The sequence below is a fragment of the Balearica regulorum genome, chromosome 1, assembly GCF_011004875.1.
Source record: "Balearica regulorum gibbericeps isolate bBalReg1 chromosome 1, bBalReg1.pri, whole genome shotgun sequence".
Classification (NCBI taxonomy): domain Eukaryota; kingdom Metazoa; phylum Chordata; class Aves; order Gruiformes; family Gruidae; genus Balearica; species Balearica regulorum.
In genome coordinates, this window is record NC_046184.1 from 63,684,764 (window position 1) to 63,706,285 (window position 21,522).

The following is a 21,522-nucleotide window of genomic DNA, read 5'->3' on the forward strand; positions in this document are numbered from 1 at the left end:
AACCTCGTTCCTGTGCAAATTTTTAATACCGTCCTCTGTGACCTTCTGGAAGCACAGTCAACAGGGATTACAAATTGCTTTGTTAATAAAAATAATATTTTATACAGGCTGACAATGGACTCAAATGTTACATATTGTTATGCAGGAAACTAAGGGAACTGTAAGTCTCCAGAGGAGTCTCGTTATCTTTTAAGTTTTCACCTCAGTTTCCTAATATGTACCCCCATAGCCCTTGTAAGATCTACTGTGAAAGGATAATTAAAATGAACAGATATGTCAAGGACCAGTTTGTCACTGCACACATAACAGTGCTATTAAAACCAGGCACTGAAAATAGGCATTCAGTATTGATACTTTACTAATACACTGTGTGATTGGCACTGCTGAACACTTAGCAGGAAGGCTTGAGGCTACAGAAAGACCAGAAAAGATTAACTCTTAGTGAAGGATAGTTTAGAGTAAAGTTTAAAGGTGAATTTTACTTTTCAACTCTACCTTGTTAGCTTCTTCAGTAGACACATAATATTTGACAAATGTTTTGTTGTAACTTCTGATATTGCTACTCTGATCATTAGTTTATCCTCTTGATACTTTGGTAAAATTTCAGTCAGACTTCACAACAGTTAGATCCCCTTCAAGATTATCAAAATGTTCAACTGATAGGACTTAGAGACAAGCTTACTATTCAGTGGTTTCTGGGCATCTGAATTCCCTTCTCCTTCAAGTCCTGAGGGCTGGTCTTCTACCTTAACAGTTGTCTTTTTCGACCTTGTCCTGTCATCTTCATCTTCACTATCTGCTGTGTAAAGACTTCGATCTGTAAATGGGCATCTCTCATCTCTGTCTCACAAGAAAAAAAGTCATGTTATTCTTACAAACCTGAAGCAATTGTTTTCCTTTCATTATTTGCAACATGCTCTTGTGATACAACAGTGATGTTCTCTTCTGCTTATCTCTTCATTCCGAACTGTATGTATTTCCATTTTATTGCCTGTACAGCTGTCATTTCCATAAAGATGCGAAGTTTTACACCAGAATGTTTTTAATAAGAGTCACTCTAATAGATGGATACAGAACAACCCTTTCTACTTTGAAGCATACCCTTCAGTACAAATCCAACTGAGCAACTGAATGAAATGCTGTAAACAAAGGAACATGCAAAGCATCTCCTCCTCTTCATTCCATAACCGTGGCTCCACTAGGGGACAGCAGACACAACAGACAACACATTCCTTCTATATTCCTAACATGAATCTTACTAGTAAAAGGGAACTTAGAGCTTCACAAATAGAAAAGAAATGTTATTAACTATTAGCATGCTCCAGACCATAATGACTAGGAACAAGTGATCTACACACAATCAACCCTTTGTACCTAATTATTCTTCCATTTGACAGCAGAAGGCGAAGATCATTGTCTTTCGTTCGCCATTCAGGTACTGTAGAAGATGGCTGAAATGGCTTGTTAAATCTCCCGTTCAGTTTCGAGCTTGCTGTATCCTAAAGAAATAAAAGCAATGTTGCTTATTATTTATTTGTATAAATTCAATTGTTTTTTCTGCACTTCATAAAAGCTTAAACTCAGTGCCAGGATGGTTACCTTCCTGACAACCAAGTGAAGAAAGCTCAGACAAAACATGTTTGGATATAAAAAACCAGCAGACTGCACCCTCTCCTTCTTTGAATCATCTATACTCTCCTGAAGCATCTGTTAGAGCTACAACTTCACTATTAATACTCCTTGTGTGTTTCCTTTGGAGAATTATCATTGTATTGAAAACAAAGAAATACCAACAGAGAAAAGCAAGATGCAATCAGGGCTTGGAACTGATAAGGCAACTCCTGGACTGGGTATCTGATCCCTTGAATTCGTATCCAGAACTGATATGTAAGACAGCAAAACATTAATAATGGAAAGTAACTTCCCATAAGCAGAACTTTCTTAGCTCAAAGCAATTTATGTTTGACACAGACTCTGAAGCAATTGGCAATATACTTATGTGCCAAACCAGGAACATGTAAAACAGCATTATTTTTTTTACAAGTCAATACTGATAGTGAACAATATATTTCTACATTAAATGACAATGACTAACACTCTTCACATTTTATTTTAAAAAACTGTTTATAGCAATGAACTGCACAGGTTAACTATTTGTGGTAAATATTTAGTTCAGCTTCTTGACTTCGGAGGCTAAATGAATGTCTCTTGTTCGTGTCTTATGAAGATCAATGTAAGGACCCCAATCAGTATTTCTCCACTATGACAGTCCATCCTGCCCCAACTAAATTTGTCAGCATTTCTTATTCCCAAAAAGCTACTTATTTCCATTCTCTCACTCCTTCTCCCATTTCTACTGCTGTTTTTTTGAAATAAGGCTATTGAACCTGAAAAAAAAAAATAAAAAAATTTTTTTAAAGGGACTACATTTCACTCATTCACTCCATGATACCTTTGTAATATGACCACAAAGTCCACAGCCCCACAATGGAGACCAAAGGCAGCCTTAGGCTTACTGGTAGGGAGGCACAGTCAAACAGGAAATAGGAACATGACCAAAAACCAAGGCTAATCAAATGACAGTAACTGAACTATGAGAAACAGCTATCTAAAAACACATAGAGAAACAGCCTGGCTCAGAGCCTCACCAAATCAGGGTTTGCAAGCTCCCTTTTCCTCACAGAACTGATTCTAAGTAGCAACGGATAGCTGCAGCAGTCCTAATTCAAAAACTGTAACACACAGCTTCTCTGAGCAACCTGTTCCAGTGCCTCGTCAACCTCACAGTAAAGAATTTCTTCCTTATATCTAATTGAAATCTACCTTCTTTCAGTTTAAAACCATTACCCCTCATCCTATCACAACATGCCTTTGTAAACAGTCCCTCTCCAGCCTTCCTGTAGGCCCCCTTCAAGTACTGGAAGGCTGCAATTCCTATCAGGAAAACTCGAAAGAAATGGAAAACCAGTCTATCCATGTCTGATATGACAAAGAGTAGTAGCCTATCTTCTTATGCATGTTAAAAACTTTTCCCTTTCAAAAGAGATTAGAAATCTACTCTGGTTTTGTTCTTCTTGCACATAACGATACTTGCCTCCTCCCACGGTGACATCTCCAGCCTTTTCAGTACCTCTCTGGTGTGGAGTTCCAGGATGTCCAGATTAGAAGGAGTTTTGGTAGCATGGTCTCGCAGTTTCCTCACCCTTCGTCTGGAGTGGTGAGGAGAAGTTGTTTCATGCAAAGACCGTGAAGTCGGACACACACCAAGAATTCCCTGAGTTTTAACTAGTTTGCTGTTTTCCTCCTTTAATTAAAAACACATATTTTAGAATAGTCTCAGAGGAATAAATCCACATATTTAAGTGCTGCTTCTTATTCCTCTAATTAAATGTAAATTATAGAAATAAAATTGTTAGACCTTTCAGAGAAGTACTACGTATTTCCTATGGATTTGATATACAAAAGTTAGTTCTACTGCACCTCTTTCCCATTTGAGGCTTTTATACTCTCCCATAATAGTAGTGCTTAACACCAGAAGTTACCACCAAAACATAAGGTTTTATTCATGAAGGCAGCATAGGGTAGACATGTATTGTACTCAACAGATTATATTTCTCTTCAGTTCTCAGAACTGTTCTTTCCACAGGCAAATGTGAGAAATTTTGAAGAATCAATATTCATTAAGGAATAATTAGCAAACCACTGGTATAGGAGGGGAAAAAAGAAAGAAAAAACCCACTGACTATGCAACAGTGACAAAACGTAACAAAGAGCAGAAGAGATGACAACTGGACCAGAACTAACAAACAAGAGGGTAGGAGAATGGAATATGCACAGCATTTCAAATTAAACTCTTTAACAACAAATTCACAGTAATTATTTTAAGTAGTTATAAATGAAAACATTTTAGAAATACTAATGTACAAATAATTTCACCATTAAAATATACATATTTTTTAATACATAAAACACTCTCACTATATGTTTTCTTCATCTGATATACCCATAACTTAGTATTGCCAACAGCTTTCCTCTTGATCTGCTATTATTCAATGAAATGTTAAATAAATCAGAAGGTGAATATGGTCAGTCAGAAGCATAACTACTACAGAAGTCCCTGATTCAAAGTTAGGTTTTTCAATGCAGGCTTATGTAGGGTTGCCTCTGTTCTTACCTCTACAGAACGAATCACTTTTGAGAGCTCTTTTATCAGATGCCCAGGCCTAATGTTGTCTGGAATTTCAAAGGCATGTTCTGTTACAAGCTGTATGCAAAGGGGGAAGAAAAGATACTTAATTCATTTTTTCAGATAAAAGCCAAAGTAATACGAAATAAACAAATCTACAAGGAAAAAAATTAAAAGGAAAAAACAGATTAATTTCTGTAATAATGATTGCGAACTGCCAGGACAGATACACACACACACACACACACTGAAGCTTCCAGTCCAAGCTTTAGAAGGCAGCAGATATCCCTTGGTGTCTCTAAGAATCCCAAAAAGGGGTAATACAAAGCCATACTAACAACCACTTCATTTTTTTTTTCCCCTCAGTACAGTAATCAGCTTCTTTTTTTCCCTTTAGCATGGTCAGTATAGAACCACACTTCAGAATGACCTTCAAAACAGCTAAAAGCTAAGGGAATTTTACTCTGGCAAAAATTTAATCTGAAGAGCAAATCAAGAGTAACAATCAGTAACCAACATGCAGATTTTTTAGACAGCTGCCTCCCATTTCATTTTTAAAAATTACGCTCTTAAGCTTATTTAGAATCTAGTAGGCTGGAGAAAGCAATTAAAAAAAAATCATTCCCTATAAAAAAATTTAGGAAGCCATAACAGTTTATGCTTGCTTTAATACCCTGAAACAGTTTCAGAGACAGATTTCATATATATGTATCTCAAATCTGAGCTATATATATACTCTACAGTTAGATGTACAGTTAGTCCAAATACTCTACAGTTAGATGTAGTAAAAAAGGTTTAATATTTTGTATGTAAAGTTTAAATGTGCCTCAAAACACTTTCAGTTAGAATTAAACAGACAAAACAGCACTCATCAGATGACTGCTAGATCAGAATGATTGACGTTAATTCTGCTATCCCTTTAATCGACTACTTAAATTGAAAAACATCCCACAAACACTTTCGGCTACCCACATTTCAAAAATGAGATTCAGCAGCAAAATTATCGCTAGAAGTAATTTGATACTATATGTGCATTTCATTGAACCTGGCTTTCAAATGCTCTCTCCACCCCCAAAAAAAAAACCCAATATGGATGTATAACCATGATATAATCATTCATTTCAGTGCCATTAATTCTACAGGAAAGATTAAATCAGCTGCTATTATTTACCATTGTTCATTCTTTGAATGCATCACCTCTACACATTCACACTTGGAAACACAGCACCTGTCAGTAAACTAATTTTTTCAGCAAGTTACTGGTCATTTTAGAACCATTCAGGCCTTTCTTCTTAAGAACCTCACTCTCCCAGAAGTCTTCCTGTCCATGAAGACTTCAAGAGGAAGTGACTGATGCAATCCTCCAAAACACTGACTTCAAAGTTTCTCTGGTTTAAAAATACTGAAAAGCCTTCCTAATGCAAACATAGTTTATATCAGAAGCATATTATTTTTCCAGTATGATTTGTAGCAACTCTTTGAGCAAAGTAAGTTCCACTGGCACTTGCTTGCCACTGCAAAAGGTATCAATTTACACCAAAGCTCTCTCAATTCACCTGTGTCAGATTAATTATTTATTAAAAAAAAAAAAATCCATCCAAGCAACTTAAATATGCTAACAAATTCAAATAGATATATAACCTAGCAGTCTGACAAAAAGAAAGCTCATTATGTTGGATGCAGCATTGTGTAAATATCATACCCATTGTATAATAAGTTCTCGTACAAGGATAACTTGTGGGCAGAAAGACCAAGCAGATCTCCAAGAGCCTGTTGAAGTCAGCATGGCCAGCAACAAACTAGAATTAGTAAGCTCAGTCAGAATCAAACTGCCTGTCAGTGAACAGCACTTCCCAGAAGCACAGGTTCCCAGAGGGCTTATTAGCTCAGACACATGAAAAAACACATGGAGTTAGGCCAGATCCAGTGCTGTGCCAAAACAAACAAGCTTTCCTGGAGAGCAGATCACCAGCAAAGCCAACATAGACAACATATTAATGATTTTACAGGAGTCAGCCAATGTTCAGCAGAGACAGTACTCAACTGAAGTTAATAGCTTCATCTGAATCTGAATATATAGCAATACAGGTGTTCCTGAAATGCGCTCTTCAAAGCACTGACATAAATGGAAAATGCTAAATATCAGGACATTCCATCCCTTCATTGCCTCAGACTAGGATGAATTAACTATATAAACAGATGTGTTAGAGAGAAGTCCCACCTTATCAGCTAGCATTCTTATCACATCTTGAGGTGATGCAAGACTCTACTTCTATCGGCTACAATACAAAAGCTTACTAATTGGTCTAAAAAGACTCTATTAGCATCATGGAATATAAAATTGCCACAATGATTCTTCCCCAGATCAGCAGTACATAATCTCCATACAGTCTTTCAGTACTCATTAACAGATAATCTTAAGCTTTGAAAGGGCACAGACCTTCACTCACTTCTAAATCAAAACAGAGCTCACCAAAATAGCAAACAAAATCACTTATACTTACTTCTTTTTTCATCCATAATTTTAAAGCCGTAAGTAAAGCCTTCACTCCTTGCACTAAATAGCTTGGCGGCTGGAAACCATCTTCCCTCAGTTCTAAAAAGGATACAGATACCAATTTAGAAACACACTAACAGTGAAAAGAATAGAACGACACCTACCCTTCAGCCAATAAAGTTGCCATTATGCAACAGCATAAAAAAGGAAAAATTGTGGAAGCAAATGAAACATGACTTCCTGTATTTGTGTGCACACTAACAAAAAAACCCAAAAAAAACTAACAACTCAACCCTAAACTGATTCTACATAAAATCTTTTTTTGAATTATTCCTGTATAAATTAGAGATAGTTTACAACATACTAAAGGTCAATTAGAAGAAAACAGATCTAAAATACAGAACAAGAGAAAACATATTTGAAGAAAGAAATCACTTTTATTTCATTCAGAAATATTTTAGTCAAAGGAGACAGAAAGATGTGGGATGTATCTCTAAATTAGAATTCCCATTGCTTATTCCTATACATACACCAAGTGGTTCACACCAGCACACTTCCATTCCCCGAACATTTTCTGTCACCCTGCCAATTATCACAGTTCTCCCTCACAAAATTAACATCATTTTTCCTCCTAAAATCAAAGGGGGTGGGGAGTGGAAATCACTCTGTTACAGAGCTGCTCTTCTTAAGAAACCTGGTGCTCCCAAGTGATTGCAATTCCTTTTCAATTTTCTCTTTTCCTTCATGGGGAGAAAAAGAAGGGAAAAGACAAATCCTCCAGTCAAAGTAGACTGCATGTTCCTGACAAATATTTCCACTTGTCAATAGCAAATCGATCAACACTAGAACTATTTGGCTCATTTGATTCCCTTACAAGAATACACTAATAAAACACTATTCTTATGGATAATGTGTTAGTCTGCTGGCAGAAAAAGGGAAGTTCTGTTACTAAACAGCTGTTCTTCCCTCAAAGATGCCTCCTACTCATTAAAGGGTAGGAGAAGGAGAGTCAGGCCTTTGAGTTGCAGCAGAAGTCTTCCTGCCCACTAGCTGACTCAGTTGATAAATTTTTGAGAATACAATGCAGCACCACAGGCTGGATTTTTTAGCTGCAATAGAAAAGACTGCATGATGTAAGAGTAATCAGAATTAATGAGTATCAAATAGATGAGCAAATTACCTATTCTGAAGCCCCAAGAACTATGAAGAAAAATAGTTTAGGTGAATGCTACAACACTTATCATGAAATACTTCTTGCCAATGAAAAGACAAAATCAAAATGTTTATGGCCTTGTTATCGTTTTATAAAAAGAACCAGAAAGATACATTGTGTTGATTTTGCTTACTGAATTTCACATAAAGTACTGCTAACAACCACGTACTCAACATTTTACAAGTCACGACCACTGGTCATCACCATTACTTTTCATAACTGAACTGGTATCATCCCTTATTTATAAAGCAATGGATTCTGACTAGCAAACACCTACTTCATATGAGTCTTGATGCCAAAGCCCAACATGATCTTCACTCTAACCATGGAAACCTCAATTATTTTTTTTATGATGGGTTTATAGATCACAGCATTGTTCTGCAACAAAATAACTGCTAAGCCATAGATTAAAAATAACATGACAGTAAGCTTCATACCCCTCCCCTAAGACACAAGTCACAAGAGGCTCCTAGTCTAAGTACTCAAGGAGTCATGGGATAAAAAGGGGAGGGTGAAGAGGGGGGAATAGACACGGGACATAACTCATAGTTAGCTAGATGATATACAAACATATATCCCACCACTTTTCCATCAGGAATACGCTCCTGTGTCTTCTATTGAGTTTGTAAATCTTAAATATGCAGGAGTTAAGACCAACAAAAGCAAGTTTTCAAGAAGAAAACACTCTTTTTTTGGAAGGAAAAATTTTCTGCAAGTTTGTTCTATGGTAAGATTTCTGAGTTGCTTTAGGTCTATCCAGAAACTTTAAACACTGATTTAGGAAACAAGGGTTGTTCAATGCCTTCATTTGCTGAAAGGAGAATAGATCTCTTTCAATAACTATGACTGTTTTCATATTAGAAAAAGGTTACGTGAGATTCTGATCTCTTCCAAAGCAGAAGCTGAATTCAGCAGCCTCCTCTGAAGGTTGATTTCTCTCCTTTGAAATACATCATTTGGAATATGACATTTATTATTAAGATTAAATAGAGCAGGCAGAGGGCAAGATATTTGAGGAAAAGATGAAGTCAGGCACTCTCTCAAGCTCAATTATACATGGGTACAGATATAGAAATTACAGGACTAGATGAGGAAGTTTGGAAAGGACCAGCAACTGTCAAGAACAAGAGGCTGTTGATAAGCACTGATATAAATGATTTAACACATCTTTCTTACAGAAGCCCTCACAGACACCCTTCCCTTCACAACAAAGAGCAGAAGACAACAGGTAGTTTGACTGAAAAGGTCAAAGACAATTGCAGAAGTACGAGAAAACCTCTTCATTCAGCTGTGAAGCCACCAAGAAGAAACCCACAGATGGTAGTGGGATCATTTGGAGAGTCATTTGCTGAAAGAAGAGAAAGGCTATCAAAAAGTACTCAAAGATCTTAAATAATACGGAAAAAGCCTGAGTGAAAAACTGATGCCATTGAAATAAGTTTCCTGTTTCCCTTAACAAGGCCTTTTCAGAAAACAGCAAGTTAATCCTGTTTGGCTGGTAGTGAAACTGCACTGTGCCAGGATCTCAGATACTCTGTCTTGATGATCTAGGATATTTTCACTGACCAGATACATCATCAGCATTGGATGAAAAACAATAATAAAATAGTTCAAAGGTTCCAGCAGCATGATACAAAGTGCTAGTTGCACACATCACCAAGTGCACTAAGATTTCTGCACAGCACGTTACCCTAGAAACCTTTAATCACTGAAGTGGTTTTCAGAAAGATCATTTACTAAAACCAATAACTGTTGGATACAAAACTGTCACAGTGCAGCATTCACTAAAATCTGGTTTAAAAAAATAGTGTGACTTTAAGAAAAAAAAATTAAGCTGGAAAACTGGACTTTAAAAGTTTCCTCTGTTCACACAACAGCAGTGTAATTTTCTCCATTATCAATGAAGAGAAAATAAAAATAAAAGCAGATACATGCATATCTCTTAAAACAAAACAAGGATTACCTTTCAATGTTTCCAGTAAGTTTTTGGCCACAAACCAACAGATGGCTTCAAAGAAAGGAAATTTGAAAAGATCCGGGGTTTTTAGCCTCTTCTCCATTTCGTAACACCTGAATAAACAGAAATATTACAAAACATGAATGTTTTAATTATCGAATTTGTTATTCAACTATGTAATCATTCAAATAGACACAATGTCCAAAATAAAATAAAATAACCATGGCCATGATAAATAAAAGAAGTCAAGTACCACATAGTTAAATCCCAACAAGACCACAGACAAGATTGAACTCTGGTCTCATCCAGGCTCTGACCTTATCAAGTTTGACTGCGGCACTTCTAAGAATAAAGTTGGACTTCATAAAACTAGGATACAAACCCAATGTGTGATCTTTTAACAGATGGAATTTTATCAGGATTCCACTGTAATAAATAAAAACAATATGTTTAGAAGACAGCTCCACATCTTGGACAAAAACTAAATACAGCTGCCCTTAGAGCAATGCTGACTTGAGGACGTTCATTTCAACTCAGTGTCGCACACCTGGGCTTGCTCAGTTTCGTTTTACTCACTTATACTAAGCTCCAAAGTAGAGTTTTTCTTTTTTTTTCTCTTTTATCACTTAAATTCTTGCATACCCTTCATTTTGCTTTTGAAACAAACTTTGCAGAAGTGAAATAAGAGTATGTGCTTGATACATTCTAACTGAAAATGCCACTATTGTCTGTTTGAGAGCCTGTACCGATTTGATCCTGGTTAAGAGCATGAAGAAAAGTATCTATTAAAAGAATATCCTACTTACTGAGGAACAGGTATATAGGAAGAGCTGAGACTAACCTGAGCTGCATGCCAATATTGAGGTTGTGCAAAAAGTTCCCTCCAAAAGCCATACAATCCTGAGATGTGAGGACAGCGTGAATCCAGCCTGAAATGACAGATTCCAAAACTTAATACATACATAAAAATTATTCTAAGACTGTTTTTAAATACATATGTAAGCAAAAATGCTGTACCTGGAAACAAAAAAAGCAAACAAATTTGTATTCTGTGCTAAGAACAAGTAATCTAAATTTTAACAAATTGTAAATTACAGTGTTTCGGAACTGTAATTTCCTGAACGAGTTAAGATTAAGACATTTTTCACTGGGGCGGGGGGGGGGGGGGGGGAATGCAAGACCACCAGTGATTTTTTTCAAATAAAAATTCCCAAAAGTTTTCCCTCCAATCAACAAAAACAAGCAAGGAGAGGAAAAATACACAGAACAAAAGATAAAGTCATAAAAATAATATAGAAATTATCTTCCTTTCAACATTTACATGTTGCTTACAGTAACTGTGCTGTTAGCACAACATGAAAAAGCCATTTAGCAATACTGAAGTTTCTCAAATAGGAATTCAGAAGTAGTTCCATTAATTATTCTAAATCCAGTCATACTAATTCCAGTGAAATTACGATCAGTTTAAAGCCCAGTCTAGGCACTCTGACTATATAAATTTGTCACACAATTGAGATATTGTTCTCATGAACTCTGCTATTCAACATGGCAATGCATGATCAACATTATGCTATCAATCTTGATGATTACTACTGGATAATTTCAAGTACACAAAAAACCATATGATACTAGCTTCCTGATTAAAAATTGTTACCTTTAAAACTTATACTGTGCAGCTTTAATGTAAATAAACTACAAATAGAGTTTCTTCTTTCAAGATTTTTCTTCTGATTTTGCATGCATACAGAAGATCTTTTGACAAGAGATGAGTTGGCCATACATTTGCAGATTACTTCATGGTTTGACTGAGTGTAGGCAAGATGTACAAACACAGGAAGCTCCCCAGCTTGACGCAAGATCACACCAAATGACAAGCAACTATATATTGCAAACTACCATTAAATCCATGCGCTAACTCAGTTAAGAACCAGCAGTTCTAGTTGTAAAAAGACCTGAAATCTAGCAACTACGCTGACTAAGCAACATGCCTATTATGTAGCCTGGGAAGGAAGTTGCAAAATAGTGTATGAGATAATGTAGAATACAACACCACATGCAACCTAATGGGTATGTTTTAATTGATATTATACATTGTTCAGTTTTACTTCTGTTCTTGGAGAAGTGCAGTGCAATGAAGATTGTCTTGTATTACCAGTTGCATTTTATGTTTGTTAACATGGTTTCAATTTTTCATTCTTATCATCATAGCAGATGAATACCTCTGACTCTCCAAGTAGTATATGTACTTCAATCTTTAAAATACACATCTTCCCAGACAACAAGGCTTCGTCATTGTTGCATCAACACTAAGGATTTTTATGGCATACCTGTTTCAACTAAAGGATTTAATTTTTTTACATTCCTACTTCCTATTTTTATGCTTTAGTTTTGATCAAGGTCTATGTAACAAGGCAAGAAAATTTGGTGTAGACCACACAGAATATCTTGAATAATATTTATATAACTCTCAAGAGCCTCCCAGTAGGTGCTGTTCATCTACATGCAAGATTAATTTTAAATCAAAAGTCTACTTTGAACATATTTCAGAGATTATAAAATAATTATGACATCCACTAGCATCAGTGCAGGCAGAAAGAGCAAATGTGGTTTTCAGTAGAGATCACGGGTTTTTTAAAGCCTTTAATCAGTCTTACAGAATTTCCCATTTTTTAAACACCTGTCTTGAACCCTAGTTTAATTTATTGGTTCTTACACTATACTCCATTGTATGTGTATGAATATATATGTATATGTGTATACACACATTTACATTAAAAAGTGTAATTTTATGTGTATATACACACAGATATACAGATACATCAGAAATTATCATTTATGACACTTTTTGGCCATACTATAGTGAGAGCTCGGGTTCAGCTGATTACTTGGGAAGCAGTAACTATTTTCAAAGATCTGTGGGTCACAATAAAGTTCTTAATTCTGTAGTTCTGTGTTCTTTGTTCATAGGTGTATGACCTTATCCCTAGATAAATGGAAAATTAATGTAATCTCTTGCCAAAAATACATGGTATTAAAAAGCTCAGGGTGTTCAAGAATATTATTTTTATATTATTTTGTATATTATTTTTCAAGAATATGGTGTATATATTATTTTGTATATTATTTATGTATTATTTTATATATTATTTATTCTGTACATGCCATGAACTAGAAGAGTAAACACTAAGCCTCATAGGTACAGAACTAAGCTATGAGAAACATAAGGTCGTATCTCTAGGAAGTCCATGATAGAATACGGTACTGAGCATATTAATCCAGAAGTAGAATCATCCACCATTTTCCTTCTCCATGTATTTAAAGCTTCCTCCCCCCAAAAAGGGAAGATAGTACGCAGTATAAATCTTTAATAATAAAATAATAAAAAGTATTTATATGGATGGGCTGGATAAGTGAAAATACAAGAAATTAACTAGTGCTCACTTTATTGGAAAAATTGATTGATAATGGCAATCAATGGCAAATTTATTTTATTAAAAACTAAGTTTATAGTATTTGGGAGTTTGGGGGGTGGGGGTGAGGTGTTTTGTTTGGAGGATTTTTCTGTGTTATTTTAAATAAAGAAGTTTAATTGTTTTGGTGTTTCTCATTTCTTAGAAATGTCCTGTAATTTATCAGATGCTATTGGGTGACAGCTACAAGAAATGTTATTAAAGAAAATCAGAAAAAAACATGCCTCTGCATCATTTTTAAAGGAAGATGCTGAAATGAATTTATGAACTCTAGAGTTTCATAAACTATATCTACAAATATCTTTTTATTTTTAATAAAAGGAATTAACACATTAATTCAATTATATATTCTTCAATTTTATTTAGGGACACTTTCATTTAGATTCAGAGAGTCTCCACAGGCTCCACCACAGTTTAGATTTCCTGCTGACAGAAAACAAAAAATAGAAAAAAACCCCACCACACTCTCCCCCCGCAAAAAACCCCAAAACCACCCATCCAACTTTTTTTTTTTTTTAATCCTCTAGCCTACAGCTTACAAGAAGTTTATGTGATGTTTCTGTAATAATTTTGCCTAGTAGGTCTTACAATATTCAAAAGCTATAAAATCAAGATTGTATTATAAAATTAAGATAAGAATTCAGTCTAGATATCTAACAAATGGAGAACAATGTATGTTCTATGAATTGGAACTATTTCCCTGATATCCAAATTAAGTTTTACTTTGTTGTCTTATAACTGGGTAACAAACACTCTCTTTCCCTGATAACTGTTATTACTGTAAGATATCTAAAAAGCTAATTACTTGTTTTGAAAATCTAAATTTCTAAATTTTTTATTATTCTCTCTTATCCAAAATTTCAGGAGAAACCAAATGTTGATAATGCAACCATTTTAGGATACCCTTAATTCCTGGTGATTAAACATGCTAAGTTTAATCCGACATACTAAGTCCAAGTAATAAGGGTAAAATCTTACCTGTTGGAACAAATAAAGTGTGTCCTTGCTTCACAACACATTTGTAACATTTGTCAACCTTGTCCCCAAAATATACTTCACTCTGGGTGACAGATGAACTCCAAGACTCATATAGAGCCAAATTTTCATCAGTGGGCTTGATCAAATAGAATATCTTCTCACCCTATTAAACGAAAATATGAAATAAATAAATGAATGTTCTGGAGGCTCACTACAATCTCCGAGTCATTCCTAATGAAGTAACAGATTGATCTAAACAGCAAGTATTCCATACTTGCACTATGGAATGTTAGGGTTTCCTAGCCCCAGTGCTCACAACTGTAATCCACCAAAAGCTTAGTGAGTAGTACACTAACCAGTTGGTGTCTTGTGATGTAAAAGCAGCAAACAAACCAACCAAAACTTTTCATTGGAGTATAAAAAAATTCAAGCTTTTATAAACAATTTATGGATATGTGCACAAATGCCAAATAAGAAAACATAAGATGAAGCCACTTTGCCTCTTCTGGGATGTACACATCGTCAAAGTTTGTGAGAAGAATAAAAAGTTGAGCATATCAATGATTTTCATTCTATTAATTTTTTTCATACTAAAACCTTACTATATCACCTACCGATCTACTGAAATGATCAACCAATTACAGTCTAGAAGTCACCAACAGCACGCTAAAATAAAAGCATAAAAATGCAATACCAACAATCAGCAATTCACTTTCAAGCTTCTCCCCAGGCTTTTTAAGCACAAAATTTCATACAGGTGATGATGCCATGGCAGAAGATTGCACACTGAATAAAATTTCTTTCACATAGTCATAAATCAAGAAGCCTTCATACCCAGAGAACATGGTACCAAACTGATGTTCCTCCGAAATCAATATGAAAATCGGTGTAGCTGTCCTGGACACCCATCAAACAATACTTCTGAACAAAAGGCTTAGGGAAGACAGAATCATCTGGCCAATAATTTTCCACCCATGAAAGTTTTCTGGCAATATCCGGTACTTCCACTAATTCAGACATCCTTTTAAAAACAAACAAACAAAAAAGAACCGTAAATATAATCAAGAGTAAGCACGCCTCTTTTTAAATGGCAGCTTTAAATTTTTTTGTTTTTGTTTTTGTTTCCTATGAAGTTATTACTTATGAATTAATAAAAAAGGTTTTATACCTGCATTACATCACAGTAGCTGTCCACATAAAATACACAGCCTCCTATCTTTCCCACAACAGAAATTATATTACTACACATAGTGTTCAACTTAGTGAAACCCACTTCCTACATTCAAAGAATTTAAGTCAATACTCACTTTGTGTCCGAGAATTCCAGGCTGATCACATTCAATACTTTTGGTCGCTCAGGATTTGTGAAATATTTAATATAATTATGGAGCTTCATTTTACTGTCTGCTTGTCTTGCTACATCTATCACATCTATCACTTTGTCGCCACCTGTGAAAAATAGGATGACAACCTATTTAAAACCTATCACAGATAAAACCAGCCAATTAAGGTATTTAAGAGAAATTTAACTTTTTTCCAGCCTTTAGCAAAACATTTCTGCAGAAAAACTTCACTACTATCAGTATTCTCTTGGAACAGAGACAGATCAGCATAAACCAACTTTTTATTAGGTTTAACTTTAATTACTATAATCAGTTAAGGACAGAACTGAAAACACTCTAAAAATAAATCCTCTTTCCTATGGTTAACCAAAAAGAAAAAGAGCAGTATAGAATGACTGCAACTGGTTAAAAAAAAAGTTTGTGGCTGCAATTGGAAAGACTAGTGTAAAGAAAGTTAGCAAGGCAGATGTATTCCTCACTCTTCCTATTAATCACCATAGCACTTCAATATTTAACACAAGGACCACTGAGAATTCTTTACAAATAATAAATCCTACTGCTCACAGCCTGTAATTCTTAGCAAAATGAACTAAATTTGTGTCATAATTGGCAGGTTATTAACACTGAAAACTATGCAGGTACTCCTTCACAAACATTAAAAAGCCCACCCTCCTTATATACATGCATAACTTTTAAGCACACCGTAATTTCATTGAATAATTGTCATGAGTGTGCTTCATTTCTGAACACCGCAAGGACTGGGTTACACATTCCATGTTTTAAAGTGATACATCTGTAGAACTAGACAAGCAAGAAGCAATCCTTACCCAAAAGAAAGGACTAACAACAACGTTGTAACAGTAATTGGTTTATGTCCATTTAGTTATACAATAGTCAAACTTGACAGTTAATTTTGGAAGCTGGAATGTATCTAGATGTACATAATAAACATAATTACTTTAAATTTGTAAGTTAGTATCATCTTGATAAAGTCCAGTTGGAACAGTATTTATTCAGTTTTCTAATTTTTAATTTCAATAATAGAAAGGTAAATCTGTGGCATTCCAATTTTTTCCCTAAACTGGAGAACCTGACAGGTCAAAATATATGTATGAGAGAATGAGAAGATCAAGTTTCTCGCTGAATCAGAAGAGGCAGTATTCCAAAAGAAAAGATTCAGAAGTATCAAAATTATAATCACACTGTAAAGCAGAACACATTATTGTTTATAATCATCGCAATGGTAACAACATTCCATATACTAGGTAATTCCTGTATTCTGGTGCCATTGTAAAATGCCGATAGACAGAACACCTAGTTTCAACACACATCATTGTATTAGATTATCACAAGAACACAGACAAGGCCATATACAGACTTCTAAACTGTACTATATGTGACAGGAAATGTCATGCTGCAATTGGCTCAGTCTCTATTTCTCTGTACTGCACGCTTATATGAGATTGAAACAATTACAGACTGCCAAAAGACCTGGTAAGAAAGAAATGGTCCTTGGGAAGATTGAGCTCTCCTGCCAAAGGAAGCCAAGGTAGGAAATTTTCCAGGAAGAAAGATTTAATTCAGAAATGCCAATTTAGTGAGCCCAGAACATTAAGTTTTGCAATATCCTAACCAATGATTAAACTTCATTGATCATAAGAGTGATTCATTCAATTCCCACAAAGAGAACAATCTAAAAGTCACTATACTTTATTGGTTTACAACATGTAGCAGAAAAAACCCCCAGCATTCCACATTCAGCTTGCACCAAAATTAACATGTTTGAAAGTTTAAAAATAAGGATGTAGTCCTATCACATATCTACCACACAAACAAACAAAAGAGAAAGAAAAAAAATCCAAACCTGTAGCTTTAATTTTTCTCTCTGCTAGTCTTCAATTTAGAATATATACTTAACACCCTGGAAGCTCTTATAATCATGTAAGTATTTATTTTAATTTACAGACAGGATCATTTGTAAGTACTCCAGAGTGACTCTTACCTACATAGCGTTCCACATCTAAAACGGAGAAAGTTGGCGGAGGAAGTCTGAGCCCCAGACCATCTAATTTAGGAACCATAATGGGAACATCAAATCCATGTTTCTCCAAGTATCTTTGTGTCAACTGGCTTCCATGCATTTTCAGAATGACTTCATCAGCACTGGTGGAAAAAAATAATGAAATATTAGCAGAAAAGCATCCTCCAAGCAGTACTGAAAAAAAATTACGTCACAGTTTGGGGGAGGACAGATGGGAATGGCTACATCTGAATCCAAAAGTGGACCCAGTACTATTATATTAAGCATTTAACAATAAGACAAAGAAAACAACCTAAACCAGCGAGGAAAGGTTTACTGTCATGTATAAGCTGGGAACTCAATCTTTCTATATGACTGAACAGTAATTTAAGAGGACGGGGAAAAGGAATTCTCAGAGAAGGCTTTAAAGTACATTTTGGTAACAACAACAACAAACTCCTTTAAAGAATTGTAAGTCATTATGTTTCAGTGAGATAGCCAGTCACAGACAGCTCAGGATCAAAGTACAACAATGTTTCTCCACTTCCTTCTAAAGCACGTGTGAATGGATAGACTAGCAGCTCATGTAAGTGTTCTATGTTATTTAGAATGAAACTGAGCATTATTCCTGGACTAGAGGAACTGACAGACAATATTCTGACAGTTCAGGCACAAGAAAAGAAAAACAAAAACTAACCACTCATGCTACTGCCCCCACAAAAACAAACAAAACTCCAAAAACTCAAAAGCCCCCCACACCACCCTGTGGGAAGCTACTGGGTGAAAAGGCAAGTCATAGAATCATAGAATCATTTTGGTTGGAAAAGACCTTTGAGATTTTAAGTCCAACCATATCCATCTGAAACAGGGATGAGGCTGGGGGGACTCTAAAGGACAAGGAAGTCATCCTCGACCTTCTTTTTCTGAAGCAAAGTTAGTCGCCTGCCCTAGAACACACTCAAGCTGACAACATTTATCTTTTTTTTTTAAAATGTGTAAGTAAGCTTCTGTACCTTGGGAAAGAGCGAGCCCGCAGCTGTTTAACGAAGGTCCGTGTTCCAGCCTGCACCGGTTTGGAACCATCATCCAACTCTGTGTAGTCATGTCTGTGCCAGTTCCTCCTCTTCTTCACTACAAGTTTCAAAAGGATTAAACTTTGAATTAGTTAAATCAGATGGCTCAGATTAGCAGTGATCCCACATATGAGCCAGACATGCCTCAATCACATTACTATGATTAACAAACCTTATTGTTTTGTATCATCTATCTGTTTGTTCTTATTGTATTGTATCTGTTCTTATTGTATTGTATAATCTATCTGTTTGTTAGCAAAATGCACTTTGAAGCACTTTCTGTCTATTCAAATAAACCTCTATCTCTCGTCCTCAAACATTCAACAGGCTGAGAAGCCCTATTAAATTCCCAACAGGACTGCCATCTCATCATCTGGGAACAAAACTCCAACAGTGGTGAACTTGCTACCTTTCTACTGACCCACTAACATCATTTACAACAGTAAGAAACATACTAAGGGTACTGTAATTTTTAGGTTGCGTTTCAGTTTTTCCTAAAAAAGCCAAACTCTGCTCTACAGCATTAGATAGCTGCTACTGGAAGACTGCCCCAAGAAGATTTACTGAGACCAGATCTATAAATTAAACCACTAGTATTAAGCAGAAATTTAGTTATATCTACTGAGGTAACACAGAATAAGGAAAAGCTACTGCTACTTGTCAACACAAATGGTGTTTTACAGGTGCATACAAAACAGCCTGCAATGCAAATATGACACCTGGCTAAACAGTAATAATATGAATTTGAACTTTATGGAAGAGCTCATTCTTAAGTTTACTAAAGTCACGATGCACTCAAAATCTAAAAAAGTGCTAGCAATACTGAAAACACAGCTAACAGTAACAGGAAGCTAAGGATTTAAGAGGGAAAAAAGTAGTTTCTAAGAAGAAAAAATAGTCTAGAAAAAACAGTGGATTATATAGGAATAACTGACATCTTATAGTCATTACATGAGGTAATTACTCCTATTGATAAGCTGTTTCCTACAGATGTGACAAAATACACCCTTTAGAAGACATTTAAGAGAATAAACTGACATTTATAGCTATTCACTAACCTGAAAACCAGTGCCGAAGAGCCTGCTTAATGAGCCAACTATCCAAATACACTAAAACTTCATAAATAATACAGTCAGGTTTATTAAGTTTTCAAAGCTATTTTCTCAGTCATAAATAATAATACAAGAAATTAGTGGCTAATACTAATTTGCAACAGAGTAGTTTCTCATAAATTCACTGCTGTTACAACAGTTCATTAAAATTGTAAGATGATACAGCTGCTTAAGAGATTTTATAGTACAGAACCAACTTTTAAAAATCTGACTTTCCAACACTTAAAAATCAGAAATGAAAGTTATTCTTTCACTTAGTACTTGGCAATGTACATCATCCTTCCATAAGTAAGAGAACACTGAAGAACAGAAAACAGTAATGAAAACTTTTTCCACTTATGTGTATCTTAATTTTTGAGTTTTTATAACCCCTTAAGATATTACAATAACACTTGCAAGAAAAATAATTTCACTGAATTGATCCTCATGCTCAAATTTAAACAAAGAAAAAAACCGTACATAAGTTGAAATGCACATATAACACCTTCCCCTCCCAATCGCTCCAAACCAGTGGAAGGAACTAGTGCTCACCCTTGCTGTTCCTGAAAACTGAGGCACAACCCACTGTGACAACACCAAAAGTACACTAGACAGTTGCAGGGGGGTTGAGAAAAGCAAAGGAGTGTGCTGGAAGTTTTCATGAAAAATAAGCAGAAAGCTATTTTCAAATTACATTCCTTATACACTCAAAACAACAGGCCAATAACTGTACCTACTTTAGGCAAACACTGTTCCCTGTCTTCCCACACTACCAGTCTGTTTGCCTCAAAGGCTGCATGCGAGACTTCAAAAGGGGACCGACCCATAAAGGGGTGTACATCTGTACAATGAGGCCCCAAGTCTTGGAAGTGGTCCTCAAGGTTATACCGAGTGACCAAAAAGGCAAGAGAGATGTTCGCATAGAAAGACTGAAAAATTTTAAGGAGCATACATACAACACCACTTCTAAAACCTGGTATATCATCTCATATTGTCAGCTCAAACCAAACACTGGCATTACTACCACAGTCAACCCCCCCCCCCCAAAAAACCACAAAAAAACCCAAACCCAACAAGTGGGAAGGTATTTACAGAATTTGAGAAGTAAAACCAGATTAATAAAGTAATGTCCTGACAAACAGTCCTGTTACCATTTACTGCACTGCACCTCATGCTCTCTTAAAGCTCTGGATTCTAGAGTCTGGTGACAGAACTGGCTCCCAGAATGCATACAAACAGAGCATTTTCAGCCTTAAGGATCACTGAGAAAACTTTGAAAATAACAAAATGTAATATGAAGACTCTAAACCAAAAAAGCTAGGAAAAATCCATAGTGTATTACTATTTTTTAAAATCACTCTTTTTTTTTAATTGTTTGGGATTTTAGGATTAATTATTTAGCATTTTACATGCACAGCTGCTTACTAAAGGTCTTGTAAAATTGTTTCTCTTCCAAATCAAGAAGATGACTTATTTTTGTTTGAAATACAAGAAGAAATTCATTGGTTAATTTATGTTTACATCTAACTATGCAGTAGCTTTTTTTTTCATTATTGGAGCTTTCACATAATTAATTTTGTAGGATGCAGAAAGTAACCATCCATTTGATAGTATGAAGTATGTGTTTCTTGCATATTTTTAGTGAATTTTTGCACTGTATCATTTGATTAGATGGGATTATATACACAAGTGTC

At 35.4% G+C, this 21,522-nt stretch overlaps 1 protein-coding gene across 2 annotated transcripts in view; it reads right to left on the reverse strand.

Moving 5' to 3' along the window:
• Window positions 1-21,522, reverse strand: part of KDM7A (lysine demethylase 7A) — a 63,441-nt gene that overhangs the window by 11,015 nt on the left and 30,904 nt on the right. For both annotated transcript variants that reach the window (XM_075755300.1, XM_075755293.1), the window contains exons 3-14: window positions 18,678-18,795; window positions 17,647-17,807; window positions 15,609-15,750; window positions 15,136-15,322; window positions 14,302-14,464; window positions 10,695-10,782; window positions 9,860-9,966; window positions 6,691-6,782; window positions 4,175-4,264; window positions 3,095-3,304; window positions 1,375-1,499; window positions 683-840 (exon numbers count right to left, since the gene is read on the reverse strand). In XM_075755300.1, the coding sequence (XP_075611415.1) occupies window positions 683-840; window positions 1,375-1,499; window positions 3,095-3,304; window positions 4,175-4,264; window positions 6,691-6,782; window positions 9,860-9,966; window positions 10,695-10,782; window positions 14,302-14,464; window positions 15,136-15,322; window positions 15,609-15,750; window positions 17,647-17,807; window positions 18,678-18,795 (1,641 nt within the window). The remainder of the gene's footprint in view (window positions 1-682; window positions 841-1,374; window positions 1,500-3,094; window positions 3,305-4,174; window positions 4,265-6,690; window positions 6,783-9,859; window positions 9,967-10,694; window positions 10,783-14,301; window positions 14,465-15,135; window positions 15,323-15,608; window positions 15,751-17,646; window positions 17,808-18,677; window positions 18,796-21,522) is intronic.